This window comes from Hippocampus guttulatus, chromosome 12 (assembly GCF_054856545.1).
Source record: "Hippocampus guttulatus isolate MCC_2025c chromosome 12, RoL_Hgut_1.0, whole genome shotgun sequence".
Lineage (NCBI taxonomy): Eukaryota > Metazoa > Chordata > Actinopteri > Syngnathiformes > Syngnathidae > Hippocampus > Hippocampus guttulatus.
Window position 1 is genome coordinate 19491791 of NC_141272.1, and position 19503 is coordinate 19511293.

At 42.0% G+C, this 19503-nt stretch overlaps 1 protein-coding gene across 1 annotated transcript in view; it reads right to left on the bottom strand.

Annotated features, from left to right (window-relative positions):
• The window catches only part of ecel1 (endothelin converting enzyme-like 1), a 52709-nt gene extending 36338 nt beyond the window's left edge, over positions 1-16371 (bottom strand). Inside the window, exons 1-5 of the mRNA XM_086126346.1 lie at positions 16234-16371; positions 4622-5760; positions 1771-1839; positions 1291-1401; positions 1086-1178 (exon numbers count right to left, since the gene is read on the bottom strand). Coding sequence (XP_085982472.1) covers positions 1086-1178; positions 1291-1401; positions 1771-1839; positions 4622-5479 — 1131 coding nt within the window. The 5' untranslated portion in view covers positions 5480-5760; positions 16234-16371. The remainder of the gene's footprint in view (positions 1-1085; positions 1179-1290; positions 1402-1770; positions 1840-4621; positions 5761-16233) is intronic.
• Positions 16372-19503: the final 3132 nt, after the last annotated feature.

The following is a 19503-nucleotide window of genomic DNA, read 5'->3' on the forward strand; positions in this document are numbered from 1 at the left end:
ACCTTAATGAAAACCAAGGCATAGATTCATAAGTCAATATTCACAGTCGATATTGCATACTGTTATACAATACTGATTCTGCTAACTCTCTTTATGAGATTTCTTCCCATGGCTGCATGTAGAAACCGAACTCATGCTACCTGCGCTCGAGTCAGGCCAACGTAGCACTCCAACATCAGAAGCCATGAACGTCATTTAATTTGGGCAAGGTGATGGTTAGAACTCTTTAGAATTTGAACTAATTAGAATTAGGGAGCCTGGACTGTAGAATATATAATTTCAATAACAACGATGAATTTTAAAAAATCTTCAAGAAGTCCGCAAAATGTGACAGTTTCCCATTAATAATAGTAGTTAAATTAAAAACCTTTTTTTTTGACAAGATCTAATTAAATTAACGACACCGTGTTTACGTATTTGACAAAAGATGCCTTGGGGTGCAAAGAGTTTAAAGCAAAGACCAAACAAAAAAAGATCAAGAGTGGTTCAGAGCATCTGCCTTCCACAAATTCATTTTGAGGAATCAGTGAGTAAAGCCTCTTAATTACGCATCATGTAAACAAAATTTGCATCCTAAATTAATCAGCATCCTCCAGATCCAATTGTCGGACTAATTCTTATGCTTCTGTATCTGTTCACATTTCAGTCTGCATCTTTGGCCCCATTTTCAGGGTTGCAAATTCACTCTCAGAGTATGTTATTTTTCATACACACTATATATTTAATCTCTTTTTTTTTTAGCTGAGAATTTGAAATCAGGCATTTTATCTTTCGTTTCCCCCGCATGTGCCTGTCCCTTCTAACCACAGAACATCTTGAGGATCTTCTGTCAGCATGCGCACTGCTTCAGGGTAGTGCCTCCTCCTTCTTCTCCTCGCTCGAAATCCAATTTACCTTTCCTCCTCCTCCTCCTGCCATCATGTCTAACACCCTCCAATGTCCGCTTATACTCTTTCCTCCTTCTTGCATTCAAGCCTCAATCTTAAGTCCTGCAGGGCGGACACTTTTGTGATTCACTTGGGCTGTGTGCGTGCGTGTGTGTGTGTGCGTATGTGCGCCCATGTGCGTGTGTATACAGTACTCACACCAGGTGCAGTGCGCTGCAGCTGCCTGAGTGTAATGCGGTTATACATCGTGCTGACGTCCTTTCTTTGGTCATCATATTCTGACATGGTGATCTGGAGAGAGATTTTACTGAACACTGCACACACACAAGCGTATGCTTCCACATAAACTGCTGCGTGTGCGTGCGTGCGCACACACACATGCACACACAAAGAATCAGCTCACATTGGCTAGACGAGTCTCCAGCTGTATAATCTCCTTGGACTTTTGTGTAGCGTTGTGAGCTCCCAGCATGCTTAGTAAGCGCTCCATCAGGGCCTTGTATGCCGCCAAGATCTGAAAGGCACAATGACTTCAGCACTGATCGAGGGGAGGAGTATCATCAATAACAGCTGGTGACGGCTTGACATGTGGCGAGGTGGAAAGGATGACAAAAGCACAGTGGGACACAGGAAAAAAAAAGCAGGTGGTTTAATGCAGATGAGTGAGGCAAGTGAAGAGAACAGATGGGAAAAGTGAGGGAAGAAAGGAAGAAAAGACAAACGGTTGAAAGGTGAAGAAAGGCATCATATCGCAAAGGGGCTCGAAAATAGGATGCAGTCCAATGGGAACGAAGAGTAGAAGGGGAAGGGAAAGTGCCGTCGGCAAACGGTGGAGCAAAATGAATGACAGAGGCTCCCAATCAACAAAAGCAGCGCTTTCTACCTTGACACTGTCCTCATCTTGACCCAAGTAAAGGCTTCTCTCAGGCAGCGTGAGCCCCTCCTGATCAATCTACACAGTCGTCAGACACACAATACAATGTCACGGTCACAAAAGTGCCGATATTTACAAGCTAATATACCGTCTACCAATCGATTCGATTATCATCCCATTGAGTGGATTGGCTGGGTCTCTGGATTTTATAAACACCTGTTTGTATGTATTTGTGTGTTTGTGTGTGTGTGTGTGTGTGTGTGTGTATCACACACACACACACACACACACACACACACACATATAAGGTGTCGTTAGAATTCAAATTTAACAATGTCACGAAATGATTAAAATCTTTCAATATGTTCCAATAATTATCTTTGTCTGAAGTTTGGGTTTGAAACTTGCAGCAGCGACGAATTTCAATTAATTGTGTTTGCCCGCCCTTTTTTCCTTCTCTTCTTTAACCAGGAAAAAAGCATTTGTCACAGTCACACTATTTGATCCTGGATATGTGCCGCATGTTAAACGGAGGAACAGTTCTGTTTGATAAGGTCGAACTCCATTGTTTAAACCAGTGGTTCTTAATCTGGGTTCGATCGAACCCTAGGGGGTCGGTGAATCAGTCTCAGGGGTTCGACAGAGCCTCTGCCATGGAGGATAAAACACACCTGACTCAACGTGTCAATTAGTTCTGATATCACTGCAGTCAGTGATATCAGCCAGTTCATTTTATGCACAATTAAAAAAATGTATACTTTATGATTATGTACTAATTCTGTTTACTTTTTTTTCTGTTTTTAATAAACGCGGTTTTATATGTCTTGAATTTGTAAAAAAATCAATTTTCTTTTTCAGTAATGAAGGGTTCGGTGAATGTGCGTATGAACTGGTTGGGTTCGGTCCCTCAAGGTTAAGAACCACTATAAACATATACCGGGCAAATTATTGTAGCAAATTCATTGACAAATGCATATTTCAACTCACAGGTATGTAAAAAGAATCCCAATGTGTAACCGCAGTCACAAATGTGCAATGCGAATCCACAAATGTGCGACTGAGGTCACAAATAACAACTATAATTGACAAATACGTGACTGCAGTCACATATATGGGACAGCCATCCATCCATCCATCCATTTTCTAATCGGCTTATTACAGCAATTAGCTGGCAACCAGTGTTCTACGCCGACTGCCCGAAGACAGTTGGGATAGGCTCCAGCAACCCCCGCGACCCTTGTGAGGATAAAGCGGACTAGAAAATGAATGGATGGATGGATGGATAGATTCTCCAAGATTTGATGAATTTAAAAACAACAACATTTTTTTCTTTTTTTACAAAGTCCATTTTCATTTCCTAATGTCGTTCTCCACAATGGCCTTTTTCATTATGTCGTTTTTCCCGTACAATGACTTGGTCTGTCAATCAAATCACATGAGGCGCAGCCAGTTAAGTGATTGGATGATCCTTTACATAGAAATGAGCACTTGCAGTATCGATTCAAGCATAGAGACTTGCCTTATCACTAATGCTGAGAAGCTTGAGGGCCAAGAGACAGATTGGCTGCAGGAGAGAATTCGGCTTCAGAGTGACTCAGGGAGACTGCAAAGCGTTTGGATAGTAACGTAAGGCTGAGAGAGGGCTGCAGCAGCAGGGTATTTTTGGTGTCTATGATTGCACATAACAGTCCAGCATTGATGCTACCAAATGGTAACACTGGTGACCACACTCAGAGGTCCAATCCCACTAACTTTGATTGACAGACCAAGTAATTGTGCTGAAAAGGTAAAAAAGGCCACTATGGAAAAGGACATAAATAAAAATCGACTTTATAAAAACATGTTAATTCTTTTTTTTTTAATCTTTGGAAAGCAAGAAATTTACAACATTGTTATAGTAAACATTATCCATCTATCCATTTTCAGATCCGCTTATCCTCACAAGGGTCGCGGGGGATGCTGGAGCCTATCCCAGCTGTCTTTGGGCAAAAGGCGGGGGACTACCTGAACCGGTTGCCAGGCAATCGCAGGGCACACATACTGTAGACAAACAACCATTCGTGCTCACACTCACACCTAGGGACAATTTCAAGTACAGTATTCCATTAACCTGCCATGAAAGCTTTTAGAATGTGGGAGGAAACTGGAGTAACTGGAAAAAACCCGAAGAGGCACGGGGAGAACATCCAAACTCCACACAGGAAGGCCAGGGCCGGGATCGAACCCACGAATTCTGCACTGTGAGGCCGACACGCTAACCAGTCGACCATCAGGCCTCCCCAGAATAAACATTATGAAATATGTACTTATTAAAAAAGGTTAATAACACATTTATTACTACTACGTTATTTTACAATTCAATGGCTATATTATATATTTGTCTTTTATCAAAATGTTTTTTTCAAAATGTTGCTTTTATTGATTTAATTTACATTACAGATCTATTCGCGCATTTAACCATGTGCTTAGGCATGCAAACCAATGTACACATTTGTAGGTTTTTGTCACACGAATAAGACTCCAGTTACGTATTTGTAGATTTTCGTCACACATTTGCGACTTCGGTGACGCATCTGTCGGTTCTCGTCATCTGTGACTTGAGTCACCCATTTTTCAAATAATGTTACACATTTGTTAGTGTGGTTACAGATACGGATTCTTTTTACATATTTGTGGAGTGAAAGACGCATCTGGAAATGGTTTTGCTACAATAACGGCCGCATAAAAATATCCTAATTAACGGTCAGTTCTGTGTGAATAGACTGTGCTGTCAGAGAGGATTAACCTTCTCGCATAATCTCACACACACACACACACACACAGATACACGCACAATTTAGAAATGGACACCGTTTCTCACCCTGATTGCATTCTGAGAAGAGTTTTTGTCATCCACGTTGACGGTGAGAGAGAAGAACACAGCAGTGCTGTACACGCCCTGCGTCCTATAAAGCAGTTCATTGAAATCTGGTCTTTGTGGGGCACCCTCTTTCTCCCAGCCAGCAGCACCAGGAGGAGCACCAGCCTGATCCCACCCTCCGCAGCTGTCGATCACCTCCATCATGGGGTCGGAGCCCAGCTTGTCGATCTCCTGGATGTTGACACAAGATCTGTAGAACTCCTTGACTTTGCGCTCTGCGGAGTCAGGCTCACGCCTCTGAATGGGGTCCAGAAGGATGCGCTGCAGTTTTTCTTCATTGTGCTCTCCTATGGCCGTAATGATTCCATAGCTGAGCTTGTCCTCTGGGATGGCGTGACGCCTCAACCAACCTCCACACGCGAAGGAGTAAAAGTCCTGGCAGGGCTGGATAGTGGGGTCAATGTTGGCCTGCACAAAACGCGCTGCCCGCAACAGGACGCGTCTCCGCTGGCAGTCCTGCCTGCACTGCGGGTCTTGCTGGGCCTCCAGCGAAATGTATTTTAGAGCGAGCATGCTTCCCAAAATGACACACATGCCCGCTGCGAAGACCAAAGCCGAAAGGAGGCAAATCTCCCTCCGGCTCCATCGGGGGAGCCCGCCACTGCTGCTAGCCCTGCCTGCATCTCTGTTGCGACCATTTGACCAGGTGCCACCCCGCCCACGCGTCATGTGACGGTCCAGACTGCCACCCAAGTGAAGGGTCATACCATTACTGAGGATGTCACTGCTGTATCGGCCGCCATATTTCACTTCCTGGAACTCATCATAGTGCGCGGTGAGTGAGTACGTCTTCTCCATGACAATTGGGCGTTGTGAATTAGATGTCAATAGCAGACGGCTGCGGGGGGGAAGGGATTAAAGGGGATTTATTTTGTGTTCAGATTAAGACCATGACTCCGACTGAGATAAAGAGAGAGGCCACACAGGGCAAAACACGGATGATGCGGACTTCTTAGGCTACGTTTGTTCCTTTCAAATCGCAAGCCGGCAGAATGAGGACTTCCATTCTGCATCATCCTCTTTCTCCTGGCTCCCTTTCCATTTGTTCTCCTCCTCCCCAACCAGTTCCAGGTCACCTGCTGATGAAAATAAGAATGATTCAGGGGGCTTTAAGGAGCGAGAGAAATATTGAACAGCCCGGATTTAAAACTTTTGGCACAGTTTTCACACATATTCTACCTAATTCTATTGTGTGGCAGCGAAACCTGTTGGGTTAATCGTTATTTCTGAGGGAAGTTATGATGACTCACCACTTTGGATGGAAAAACGAGAGATAAGAGCTCAGAAGTTGGGGGGATGGTTTTGCCACAGTAAATGTGTGCTTCAACATAAAATGCACTCAGAGAGAGGAAACAAAAACATCAACCTTTGTCATCAGAGAAATCATTGGCTGAATGACGATTATCCATGTATCCTAAGAGAAGGAACGGTTTCATCCAGATCCATGTTGTAACCAAGGGAACAGTCATAGTACGCTGTCAGCACAACAAATTACCGTATTGGCCCGAATATAAAACGGTGTTTTTTGCATTCAAATAAGACAGAAAAAGTGGGGGTCGTCTTATATTCGGGGTCTAGACATTATACCCATTCACGACGCTAGATGGAGCCAAATATCATTGAAGCGAAAGCTGAACTTGACTCCCCATGCCAAAGTGAACCCGTCACGAAGAATAAAAAATAAAAATAGCAATAGCACGAAGAAGAAAAATAAAAAATAGTGGTAAGAAAGAAAAGAGAAGAAAATAATAGAAGAGATAACAGAAAATGGAGAAACGTAGCGACAATCTGGAGAAAAGTGGGTCGAAGATAAGCCAGGTTAACCGGCAGCCGAGGAGAAGTTATGATGTAATTTACATTTCAAAAACCAGAAGCCATTCATTTACGAATGTGATTGCACTTTAGTTTACATATTTAAATGCTCAGATATTAAGATTTGAATGAGGCAAAATAACATGCTTTCTCTCTCAAATATATTGTTTTAATCATTTGTTTCAGATGTACTGTAATTATTTTCTGTATAAAAATTAATTTGGTGTTCAAAAAGTCTTTTTTCAAACTTGAGTCTTGAAAAAGAGGGGGTCGTCTTATAATCGGGGTCGTCTTATATTCGGGCCAATACGGTAAATCTCGGTTAGATGAAACGTTAAATCAGCTTTCCACATCTATGGTTGCAGTCGTAAAAACATCTTTATGAAGTCCGTTTAAAAATAAATAAATACAGTAAATAAATAAATAAACAACAACAAAAAAAAAGAATGCTCAACAATGTATTTGTGAAAGCCCACAAGGGAAAGGTACTGTACATCCAAATAGTCCAGGGCTGTCTGTTCCAACTAATCCACTGCCCATACTGCCTGTAGGCGATATCACATCCCACAATGACAGCACCTGCCAGATAAGTCGTGCTTGAACCAGTGTGAGTGTCTACATCTGGATGGACGGGGTTATTGGTCAGCCAGAGTCAACCTGCTCAGCTATGAAGACCATCACTTACACCTGATCTTGCTGCGGTTGCCGAGTCTGAAGACTCAACACTGGCCTTTGACCTTTTAGGCTCAATGAGTCGTCGGTGGAGGCCGAAATGCTTTCCTTGCCTTGTCGTGCATGCACCTGCAGTACGGACATAAACTGTATTTGGCGCTTGCACAAACACCATCCACATTCTTCTAGTACCGCACTGTAATTGTATGTATACCAAAGTTATAGTTGAATACACTGAACATTTTACATCTTGCCTTGAGTGTAGCATCTACATAAAGAACGTTACTGTCATTAGTGCCCTCAAGTTTCTGTCGCTTGGTTATAAGGGATTCGGACCCTCCTCATAGTGTTAATCATGGGACAAAGTGCTGTGCGGTTCAAAGCGAATTGGGCATCCAAAAGGGCAGAAAATAGGAGTAAGAATTGTGGAAATTCAACCATGAAGTGTATCAGTGAGATGTCACCGTCCATCCAAATTTTCATCAATCAAACCTCCACTTTGGTACACGTGCTCAGTCTGTGAGGAGAAAAATACATATCATGACATCAGTTTCATGTACTTAATGGATGAGCACATATTCCCTCTACCTCTACTTATTATAATGCACAGGTTATTGGATTACATGATTCCATGATTCAGATATATGCCTCCTCTCTTTGCAACTACTCTCCTCTGCTTTTGAAATGCATGTGCACTCCCTGGTGCCACAGCTCCTTAAACACTACAATAAATTATGGCAAAATACACACACGCGCACACGCACACACACACACACACGCACACACACACACACACACACACATACCAGAAAACCAGGGTATGGATAATGGATTGGATCTTGTGAGTTCCATCAGAGAATGCTTTGTGTGATGAATGGCTATTTACTGAACATGACAGCCTCTGATATCTGAGGGTAACTTATGCTGAAGCATAAGCACACACACACACACACACACACACACGCACACACACACACACACCACACACACACACACACGCACGCGCGCACACACACATTGCAATTGCATGGACACTGGACACATACGTGGAAAGCATGTATCTCATGAGACATTTCACTTTGGCAGCTTTTCCGAGACACCTTTATTCTTTTAAAAAACAAGCTCTACAACCCAACTTGTTTATATTGTACACCTTTGAAAGTATTCTCTTCACATAGTTGGGAAATCATCACCTGGCGGGGTAACATATTTTTTTCCCATGGGCCCTCTTCCCCAACAGTTGTTGATAAGGCTGGAAAATTGACATGTTCATTGTTTGTGTACATATAGTTGGGTTTCTGGACTGCATGGCCACTGATCACTTGTCAGATTAAATAAGTGAGCGTTTGTCTGCCTATTTCTGAGGATATGTCTGTGAGTATGCTTTTCCGCATGTCGACAAATTGTGGCATTTCCGGAATTTACATAACTGCTACCAATGCTGAGTTTCTCCACCCAAGAAATGGCAGCGAGGCTGGCCCGAGTCCAGCGCCAGACTACACAAGAACGACCATGTCGAAAAACAAAAGATAAGCAGAGCTGCAGTGTTAGTACAGATTTAGCGTCAGCTGGCGTGTGTGGCCAGCATTGACTTCCGTTAAGTTGTCGACATGAGGGCGGGGAGGAGTTGCGTTTGGCGATGCCAATTGCGACACAGATCCTCTAATTGACGAGTTTATATCAGTGGCTTGGTGATGTTGGGGGAGAGTCGGCCTTTCTCATCCTCTGTGTGTTCATTAATTTCGGATGATGAGGATGTTGGTTATCTAAATACAGGCTGGAGACGATGAACAGTACCTTTGAAGGTTTTGTTTTTCTTTTCTGCAGTTTACGAATCGATTCGGGCTCCTGAGAGTTTTAGATTTCATCAGGAAGCCCAGAAAAAATACAGTCATGAGAATATATGGAGACAATATGATAATGAGAGGCGGAGAGTTACGCCTCCATCCCGGAAACAAAGAAAGGTTGATGCAATTCGATCTTGGCATGTTGGAAAAGTCCAGACCTCTCCCGCTGTGCTTAAATCTTGAGATAAGAGTCCCTCCCCGGGGGAACTTGACGGCATTCATGGACTCTCCCGAGGTGGGGGATAAGGGGCACTAAAGGTCATTGTAATCACAATAAGCAGGAAATACCTTCAACAGCATTCTACATTATTTTTTTTTCAAGTGTTTGAACAGAACCAACAACAGAGAGGGGCTAAAAAAAATCACAGTAAGGAATAGATTCCTTAACAGTGATAAGGTAACTTCTTCTCAAAATAAAATTCAATGAAATCTGAATGGGCTCCACTTTTACCCTTTCATGCACCAATAATGATAACATGATAAGCTGTCCGCTCTAGTGACCGCTGTCCCTGAAAGGGTTAAAGGGTTGTGGTCGTATGACTGCTGTTCAAAACATTTGTGCAAATTCATGAACAATTGTTTAGCTTGTAGAATTATTTGCACCTGTTACAGTTCTTTTGCTGAAACTCTAACAGTGATTCTTGTGGCAAAATTTGCAAAACTATTAACTCTTTCATTCCACAAGACGTACTTGTACGTCTTTTTAAAGTTAGGCCCCGCCTACCAAGGACATACTTGTACTTCTAAGTCTTTTTTTTTGCGTCATAGAGAGGAGGAGCGTCTGATGCAATCTGTGAATGAGAATAAGCAGTTTGCATTGTAAATCATGTAAAAAAGCGACCAGTAGGTGGCAGTGGTGCCTCACATGTTTGAAATGCATGCTTTTACAAAAAGCTGTTTTCTCCATTTTTTGCCCAGGAATTGCCATTTTCATGAAACTTAGCCATTTTGTAATGCCGATTGCTGAAGAATGGAAAAAGATAGAAACAAATTTCTATCTTTATTTTGGTAGGCTCCATGTTTATAAAACATTAGAACCAAATATTCTGTGAGCCTTGCAAGAGCAGTCAAAATCCAGATAATCTAGATAGGTTTTTTACTTCTTCCTACTCCCTTGAACATAATAACTGTGTTGAATGAATCCAGTAAAACGCTGGGATTGAGAGGGTTGCTCCAGTGAAAATGGCTGGGATTGAATGAGTTAATATCTATCACACAGACTATTGAATAGACGGTCCTGGAAACCTGGACTCACCCCCACTTACCCATTTTTAATATGCTTGTATTTATATTTTATATTTATTTATATACTTTTTGTCTGTAAATTGGGAATTTCTCCATTGTGAGACAAATAGAGGGTTTCTTATCTTATTTTAAAACCACTCACAGAGTTTGCAAAACTACACGCACAAACGCCGCTTTGAACTGAGTTTGTAAGTTTGTAATGCGCCACTCACTGCTTTCAATTTCTAAACCATCGACACACACCTTGCAAAACTCTACACACTCATGGCAATTATTTACACTATTCTACCAACTGTCTGCCCACACAGTCACAGTGTAAATCATTTTGAGATCATTAGTTCACTTTGCAATCAACCTGAGCTCGAGAAATAAGCCATCGGTAAGCTGTCGGTGCGGAGTACAATGGAGGGAGAAGAGTGCGATTCAGAGGGGGCCGAGGAAGAATACATGGAGGTGAAAAGGCAAGAGGGAGAGGAGGAAGAGGAGCACGTGAAGGTGAAGGTGGAAGGCGAGTAAGAAATAGAATTACTGATGACATCAGAGCCACAATACTGAGCCATGTAATCAAATAGAATGACCAGGAGGTAGGACATGACGAAGACTAGGGTTTTTTTTTCTCTCACTCTACGTCTCAGTGAAATTACTTTTTGTTTGAGTGTGTGTGTGTGTGTGTGTGTTTTACATATTTTGCCTGTTGCTTGAACACTGTAGGCACATGCTTGAAACCAAGCAACATAACTTGAAGTTGTTGTGACCATTCCTTAAACAAAAATGCTGCTTGGTACGTAAGTCGCGGTTCTGGAACATACACTAGCTTTTTTTTTTTTTTTTTGGCAACACACTTGCTCCTGCACACTGCACGCTATTTCCTACATAATACGCTTAGTTCAAAAATCAAATCTCAGTGTACCACCGGGAAAACACATCTATTCAAAATAGAACACACATTGTTGAATCGAAAATACTTAAATTGAACACCAATCAGACCACTATAAAAAGGACTCAGTTAAGCCATTTTGAGAAATTGGCCAGCATGGATGTAGGGAGCGCTCGAGGCAGAGAAAGAGGAAGACAGAGGGACAGAGGAAGATGTGGTCAAAAAGGCCATGCAAGGACTCTTCTTTCAAATGACCTAAGAGCAACTTTGGTATATCACATCATAAACCACGACCTGACTATGAGGGAGTCTGGGCAGAGAGCACATCCGAATCCGAGCCATTTCACGATTTCATCCATGACAAGTAAACACATTGCACATCACGTTACCGTATCACATGGACCGCATTGCAGGGTGTCTACAGGTAATATTCCTTTTTTTTTCCAGACAAAAGTGGTAGTTTCATAAAAGATACCATGAGAATGTGTTGGTGTTTCATTACTTTGTTTGGTAAATATAGTACAGATCCATGGATCCAAAAGCCCACAGAGTTGCGCTTTTTGCTTTAACTGAATTGACTCCACTGGAAAAGACTCTACTGTCATGTTTTTGTATTGAGTTAGTTCTTGTGAATAAGTGCCTTCTGTGGAAGTAAATAAAAATAAATACATTTTTAAAAAAGTGGAAACGAATGACTTCTGCATTTTATGGAAAGAAGACTGATCTGAGAGTGTGTATTGCTATGATGCCAAGTGCGTACCATTGTGTCCTCAGAATGACATTTTGACAAAGGATTGTTAGGTTGTGAGTGCAGACTTTCCATTTGACATAGATGTGAAAGGTTTATTTCCCTGTGGTGTGATTTATATGCTAGCACATCGAGTTTTGACACAGTTTTGCAAAATGTGTTCAAGCAGTGGGCAAAAACTGTAACAAATACTGTAACATGGATAAACACTGTTTTGTATTTGTTTTCATGTTGACAGTAAACACCGTACTTGAAATTTGATTCCCTGTGTGTTTACAGAATTATGACAAATGTATGACCTCAATGCAATGGCCTTCCATGTGCAGATAGAAAGCAAAAGCAGATGCGTTTTTCCATTCTTCCCATTAATGTGTATTTGAGACATTGTGTGATTGGCTTTTGTTAATTGTCTGATACCAAAACACAATATTTTCAATGGTTTGAAGAGTGAAGCAATATCTTTTTGCTTTTAGAAAATAACTATGATGTTTTGCCATTTTGGTAAAAGGTTTTCTTATTTTTGTGAAGAGTTTTGCAAAAAATAGCTGATAGTTAAGATTAAGCCCTCAGGGAAAAATGTAATCCCAAACCCCTACCAGATGGTCCCAATTAGATGTCCCCCAATTCTCCATTGGAGGACATTAGACTGGAGAAGATGTAAAGAGATGATAGTTGACGCAACGATGGCCTTGTGTTCTGCCATTCGCGAATGAATATACATTCAGTATGTTCATCCTCAGTATACGTGTAAAATTGGTCCTTCAAATATTTGTTTTCCTGTCCAAAATGTCAACAGTCAGACAAAGCTAAACAGGTTTTTATCAGGCAATTGTTTCTATATGGCAAGTTGGATGCGCTGGCGGGCTCTTAAACTGTCTCTCAATTCAATTGTAACACCACGAACTTCAGCCTGATGAGCCACTGCCCTGTGACATCATTTCTTAATGAAACACTTTATGGTTGCAACATTCCTGACTTTACGAATTGTTTTGAGTGTTTCAGTTAATTTTGTTGTGTGAAACAAGCTTTGAATAGACACCGTATCGAGGTTGTGTGCCCAAGTCATGCCAAGGCCAGGAAAGTGTACTTCAATCCGGCACAGAGCATCTAGTGCAGTGGTCCCCAACCGCCGGTCCACGGACTGGTATCGGTTCGCAGGTCATTCGGTGCCGGGCCGAACAGAAAGAATAAATGACTTACATTCCTTCTGTTTTAATCATTTCGGAAACTGAAAGATGTTTCATTTTGAAAAATTACCGGATTTTCTGTTATATCAGCCTACAGCAGGGGTCACCAACGTGGTGCCGGCGGGCACCAGGTAGCCCATGAGGACCACACCAATAGCCCGCCAGTGCTAGGATTGTGATTTGCTAGTATAAATTATTTAAACATGCAAACACGGGCAGTATTGTGAGACATCTTTAAAAGATGATCAGAGCCTGAAAATTAAAATCATTAAGTATTAAAAATAACACATTCTAATACTGTATTGTTAAATGTAATTTGTTCAAATGTTATTTCAGATGTGTATCAATTTGGTAGCCCTTCACACAATCAGGACACATGAAGTTGCTCTCACTCTCAAAAAGTTTGGTGAGCCCTGGTCTACAGTATGCCACTCTTGATGCAGGTGAATGTGCGCTTTTCGGTCACGTGATGGGTTACCGCATAAAAAACAAACGTCTTTGAAAAGTTTTTTCGGGAAGGGGAAAAGGCCCAGTCAGGAGACAGAAGAGGAGCCTACGACTTTCAAGAAAGAGAAGGCTACATTTAATAGACAGTATGAGGAGTCCTATTTAAAATGCGGCTTTATCTCAACGGCAGATTCACATGCACCAAGCCTACTCTGCATCATCAGCGGCGATTTTTCATGCACTTTTTATTTGTGGCGTATCTTATTTTGAAGGCACATTTAAATGTTACCGTAGCGACCAGATAATATGGCGGCCAGATAGGACATTCCTCGTGTCATGATTCGTGTTTATTTTTATTATGTTTCGAAAATACCACACTTTTCATGCAGGTCATATCATATTATATTGTTGTATCTATCCGGCGTTAAAGGATGGTCCCTGAAAATATTGTCTGACATGAAACCGGTCCGTGGGGCAAAAAAGGTTGGGGACCTCTGGTCTAGTGTATTCTGATTTTTGTGCAGGCGCAAGGCTCGCCTTGCTTGTTTGACAATTTTGGTGACCCGTCCGCGCTGCCAGCGGGGAATTCTAGTGTAGTAAAGGGTCCTTTCACATGCGCCCAGCGCAGTTGAAAATTTGGTAGCAGGAAGTCTGTCGAACCTCATGCCTTATGGTACCATTCCGCGATTTTGACAAATTTGATCAGGGCACAGCTGGACAGCTTCTCAGCTAATCAAACATGTGCTGGGATGTCACTGTATTTCATTCATTAGTATTTGTATGAACTGCGGGCATCAAATCCAATTGAATTAGTGCGGGAATCACTTCATTGAATGTATTATTATTATTATTATCCGAGCCGCTTATCCTCACGAGGGTCATGGGCATGTGGGGGGCGTGCCCTTGCTGTCTTGGAGCAGGAGGCGCGGTACACCCTGAACTGGTTGCTGTTCAACCCAGGGCACACATTGACAAACAACAACCGTTCACGCTCACAATCAAACCGAGAGACAATTTAGAGTGTTCCATTCAACTGCCATGCATGTTTTTGGAATGTGGGAGGAAACCGGGATAGCCGGAAAAACCCCACGCAGGCATGGGGACAAGACGAAAAACTCCACACAGGAAAGGCAGAGCCGGAATCGAACCCTGCACCTCTGCTCTGTGAGGTGGACGTGATAACCAATTTTCCACTGTACCGCCCATTATTATTCTTGTCAGTATTATTGTTATTTATTTATTTCTCCGAATGTGACATCACATGGTATTTATGTTTGTCGGTGAGTCAGTTGCATACTCCCAAAGCACAGATACACATGCAAATTGACAAGTCTACTTTGGGCACTTGGAGGTTTTTTTTTTTGGAATGATTAACATTTTTATTGAGGGCCCAAAAGAACGGTGGCAATTTTTTGTCCATTTTGCACTCCCCGCAGTGGAGGACAGCAATGGTCATTTGCATAAAACAGGAGGCTGCTCACCAAAACTGGCTTCTTTCGAGAGGGCTGCAAAAGGTTTTGTATAGATGTTGACTGTACCCGTATTTTGACGGAGATATGTTTAATGTCTGTGTAATTTAATCTGTGTAAAGTTGCATTATTTGTTTAATAATAACATACAGCACATTGGCGTCGAACCTCAATTAAAACCTCTCTCCACTACCACTACCATCCCCAATGAGTCACACCGTATGTTGGCTTGCTGTTTGGCATAGAATCGTATAATGATTTTCAAAACATTTTCTGAAAGAGTGGTGGCTGCAGCAAAGGACCTTATGTACACGAGCGTGACAAAGTGTCTTTTGAAGCCACAATCATGGTTAAAATATAAATTGCCTTCACAATGAACGCAGAGTTCAGGCTCGACTTTTATCTTTTGTTTTGTTTGTTTGTTTTTAAATTCTCTACAGATGCAATGACAATCACAACATCAAAATTGTTCCAAAACTTACTGCAGGAGTACTGGGACACAACTCGTCTGAGCAGCTGCCATAGGCAAATGAGAGAGCAATGGAATGTATGGCGACGGGTATGAAAATCAGACTTGGATTTGGGATTTTTCGTGCCGGTGGATTCATTTTAGGCACAACAACTTTAGAACGTGATCACATAGTTTTAACAAGTGACACATACATAATGTACATTTACAATTTGTGGGTATATTGATACCTCACATTTGTTTCCTTTCACTTTTTATCTGATGTTCATTTCTTGCCCTAACTACCGATCGCGCGAGTAAACACACACACAAACACACACACACACACACACACACACACACACACACACACACACACACACACACACATACACATACACGATGTACTTTCAGAACTTTTGCTTGTGAAGGAGACGCAAATCTATTATAATCGATAAATATTTGGGTGTGCGTAAAACGCAACCACGGTTGTGTGCGATGGCCACTTTGATTGGACGACAAAAACGCCAAGGATGAACAACAGCATGAAAGAGAAATACGTGACCAACAGCAACATTCAAGTTTCTACTTATTCACTCAAATGCGCATTAACGTGCCCCATTCAAACAGCTTACTCGAACCATTTGTGCGTAAAGTGACTAACAGTAACTTGTGCTTGTTCTCTCGCTAAGTCCCCAAATTCTAATTGGACTACACTGTCAAAAGTGCCATTGCCAAGACCACCTGTCAGCAGCATGATATCCTAAACTATTACGCACAAGAGTGCGGCGCGAGCTCACCTGTGGAGAGTAAATCAAAACCGCCGGTGGCAAGGAAGGGAAAAGTGTCTGAGAGGTGATTGAGATCCGCTCCAATGTTCGTCAAGTAGGTGATGCGTTTTCTTCCGGAGATTGGCACACGCACCGCGATGTGCACCGCTTACTGCCGCTGCTGCAGACCAAAACCTCCCAACTAGTACGAGGGTGAGGGAGGGGGAGAGGGAGGGACAAAGGAGGGAGGCGTGTGTGTGTGTGAGAGAGAGAGAGAGAGAGAGACACACACACACACACGCACACACGAAGTGTCCTGCACCCCAGACACACAAGACACACGTTGATTATTCGAGTGTCCATTTATGGAGGCTTTTTCCACTTCTTTTTTTGTTTGTGTGTTTCACATGAATTGTATAGGTTTTGTGCCAACCAAAGTAGGTACTGTATTGTTTTTACTGACATGGTCCAGTGCAGTTGTTCTTACAATTCTTTTGCGCACAAAGCGCTGCCCTCAATAAATTCTTATTTGCCAAAGTACCACCAGTATGACCGCCATTAAAATACAATGGCTCCACGTGCTGGAGCCTATCCCAGCTGTCTATGGGCAGTAGGCAGGGTACACCCTGAACTGGTTGCCAGCCAATCGCAGGGCACACGTAGACAAACAACCATCCACACTCACACTCACAGCTAGAAACAATTTGGAAGAGTTCCATCAACCTGCCACGCATGTTTTTGGAATGTGGGAGGAAACCGGAGTACCCGGAGAAAACCCACGGCACGGGGAGAACATGCAATTCCACACAGGAAAGCCAGAATCAAACCCTGCACCTCTGCACTGGAATTGCATTTAACAGTTAATGTAAATAAAAATTGTACTGCACCCTCAAATGTACAGTTTAATTACAAAATTGATCCAGTCGTTTTAATGGTGTATAAGTAACTAGTTAAAAATCACTAGTTTGAAGAAAAACACATTGTACGAAAAAAGTTAAATACAGCTAAACTCTATTTAGTCAGTGATTCATTTCACATACCACCGAAGAGGGCCTGCAGACCTGACTTTGGGTGAGAAGCAGGGTACACCCTCGACTGGTTGCTCACCAATCACAGGGAACATACAGACAAACAATCATTAACACTAACATTCACCCCAGCAGCAAAGATAAGATGCATGTATTTGGAACGCGGGAGGAAGCCGGAGTACTGGGGAAAGCATACTGCACAGCTCGTTTTTTATTTTTTATTTTTTTTCTGCTGCCTGAATTGGATTGTCACCATCTAACCACCACACCAGACACAATCATTTATAGCCAACAAGTCATAAAACAGTCACACCAAAATGTTATACTGTGAATCAGCTTATTGACTAACTGGCTATTTCATTACCACTATTGGGAGGAAAGGCAAATCCATCATTTTTACTTCTTAATATGTTTGTCTTTTAGAAGGTAGGTGCAGGTGGTAATATTTTGACGACCTTGAGAATATGGCATTCAACATTTCGAGGTTCGAATGCCGCACAATGAACTAGTTTTTGCAGCAGGGTAAGAACGTAACATTCGGGAAGTGCACAAGAGCACAGTCCTAGTTGCTTCCGCTCTTACTGGTTTTGATTTGATTATTTTACATTAAAATTTGTTGTCTGCAAAGGTAATTATGACTTTACTACTAGGGTTAGCGAAGGTTAGTGATAGACTGCGGCATGTCCAGACTCACATACAAATTAAATGTGGTTTTGCTCTCATAGGAGGGGACAATCTATTGTTACAACATTGCTGTTATTCCACTTCTCTTGGTTTTTGCTGGTGACCATTCTTTTCAGTCACCAGTCACCAAATGCAAGACTAATGTTCATTCAAGTTTTAACTTTTTTTTCATTTGTAGAACCCTCACTCACAAGAGTCTCAAAGGCATTCACAGGACCACAGCTGACGATTGGCAACAACTCAAACCTGCAACTGGGCAAGGAAAAACTGTGTACACGCACACACTCACACACACACACACACACACACATACACACGCAGATTTCAGAGGTTTATTGAGTCGTTTTCAAATGACAATGTGCCAGAATCCCAAAATGTAAGAAACCCAAAGTGGTCTAGGCTACGAGGGTCCTTCAAAGCTGTTTCGTTCTTTTTTTTTCCCACTGTCTTGCTGTGAACTATCTAATGTCACTAATCTCAAAATACTGTCATTTCCCGATTGTTGCCAACCATTAATTCCACACTAGTCCCTACAGTCTCAAATACAAGAGGAAAATTGTGTTGCTTGAATGCTCTTGCTTTTAATGAGGAATTAAAACAAAAATTGTTTTCCCCCTCCTCCTTCCCCCCCAGTTTTACAGTTACCGTTTTGAAGATGCATACGGCGATGCGACTCCCAGTAGGTTGGGTTGTTGTTTATCCCCCTATATATGAAGGCTCATTTACCTTGTGTTTAGCCTGGTTCTCTCCTGCAAGTCCAACAAAATCTGGCACTCTTGAACCAAAATGAAGTGTCGTTCAAAAACCATTCAGATGCCAGATTGAGCGTGTTCTCAAAAACATTCATCTGTCAGAAATGCACTCCATTCAATTCACGTTTGCCCAAAATTTGAACAAGTTCATGAACTTTTGTTCAGTGAATTCATTCAGATACAACACTGTACCTCAAGTCACCAAGCTTGGCGCCATACAGTTATTGGGGAAAACACAAGCATTTTAGCAGATCATTAAACAAAATGATCTTTCCCCTCACACCCAGACGCACAAATTGCTTTCTAATCAACTTTTACAGCATGGCATGGATGACTACATTTTTACACAGAAACCACAGCGTACACAGCAATGTTTTCCGCATGAGCGATATGGTGCGGATTATTTATGTTGCACGATGTTTACCTGTTCTCCCCGTGCTTTCCTGGTTTACACCCACATTCTAAACACACGTCTTGGGTTAATTAAAGACACTCTATTGTGCATTAATATGAACGTGAGTCTCAATAGTTGTTTGTTTATACGTGCCCTGTGATTGGCTGTAGGTTGGGATAAACTCAGGTTAGCGTGTGACCCTAATGATGGTAAGTGGTATAGAAAATTGATGGATGGTTTGACATTACGTTGGACTTGTCAGAGGTTGATTAATATGGAACTTTTTGCATTATTTTAAAGGACAGCCAACAGAAAACTATCGGATGACATCTGTTTTTAATTGATCTTGCATTCACAAATCCTGCACTTGATTAATTTTATGAAAATCCTATGTATGTTTGCGTGAGTCATACCTGTCAATGGTAAAATGGGCTTTCACTTG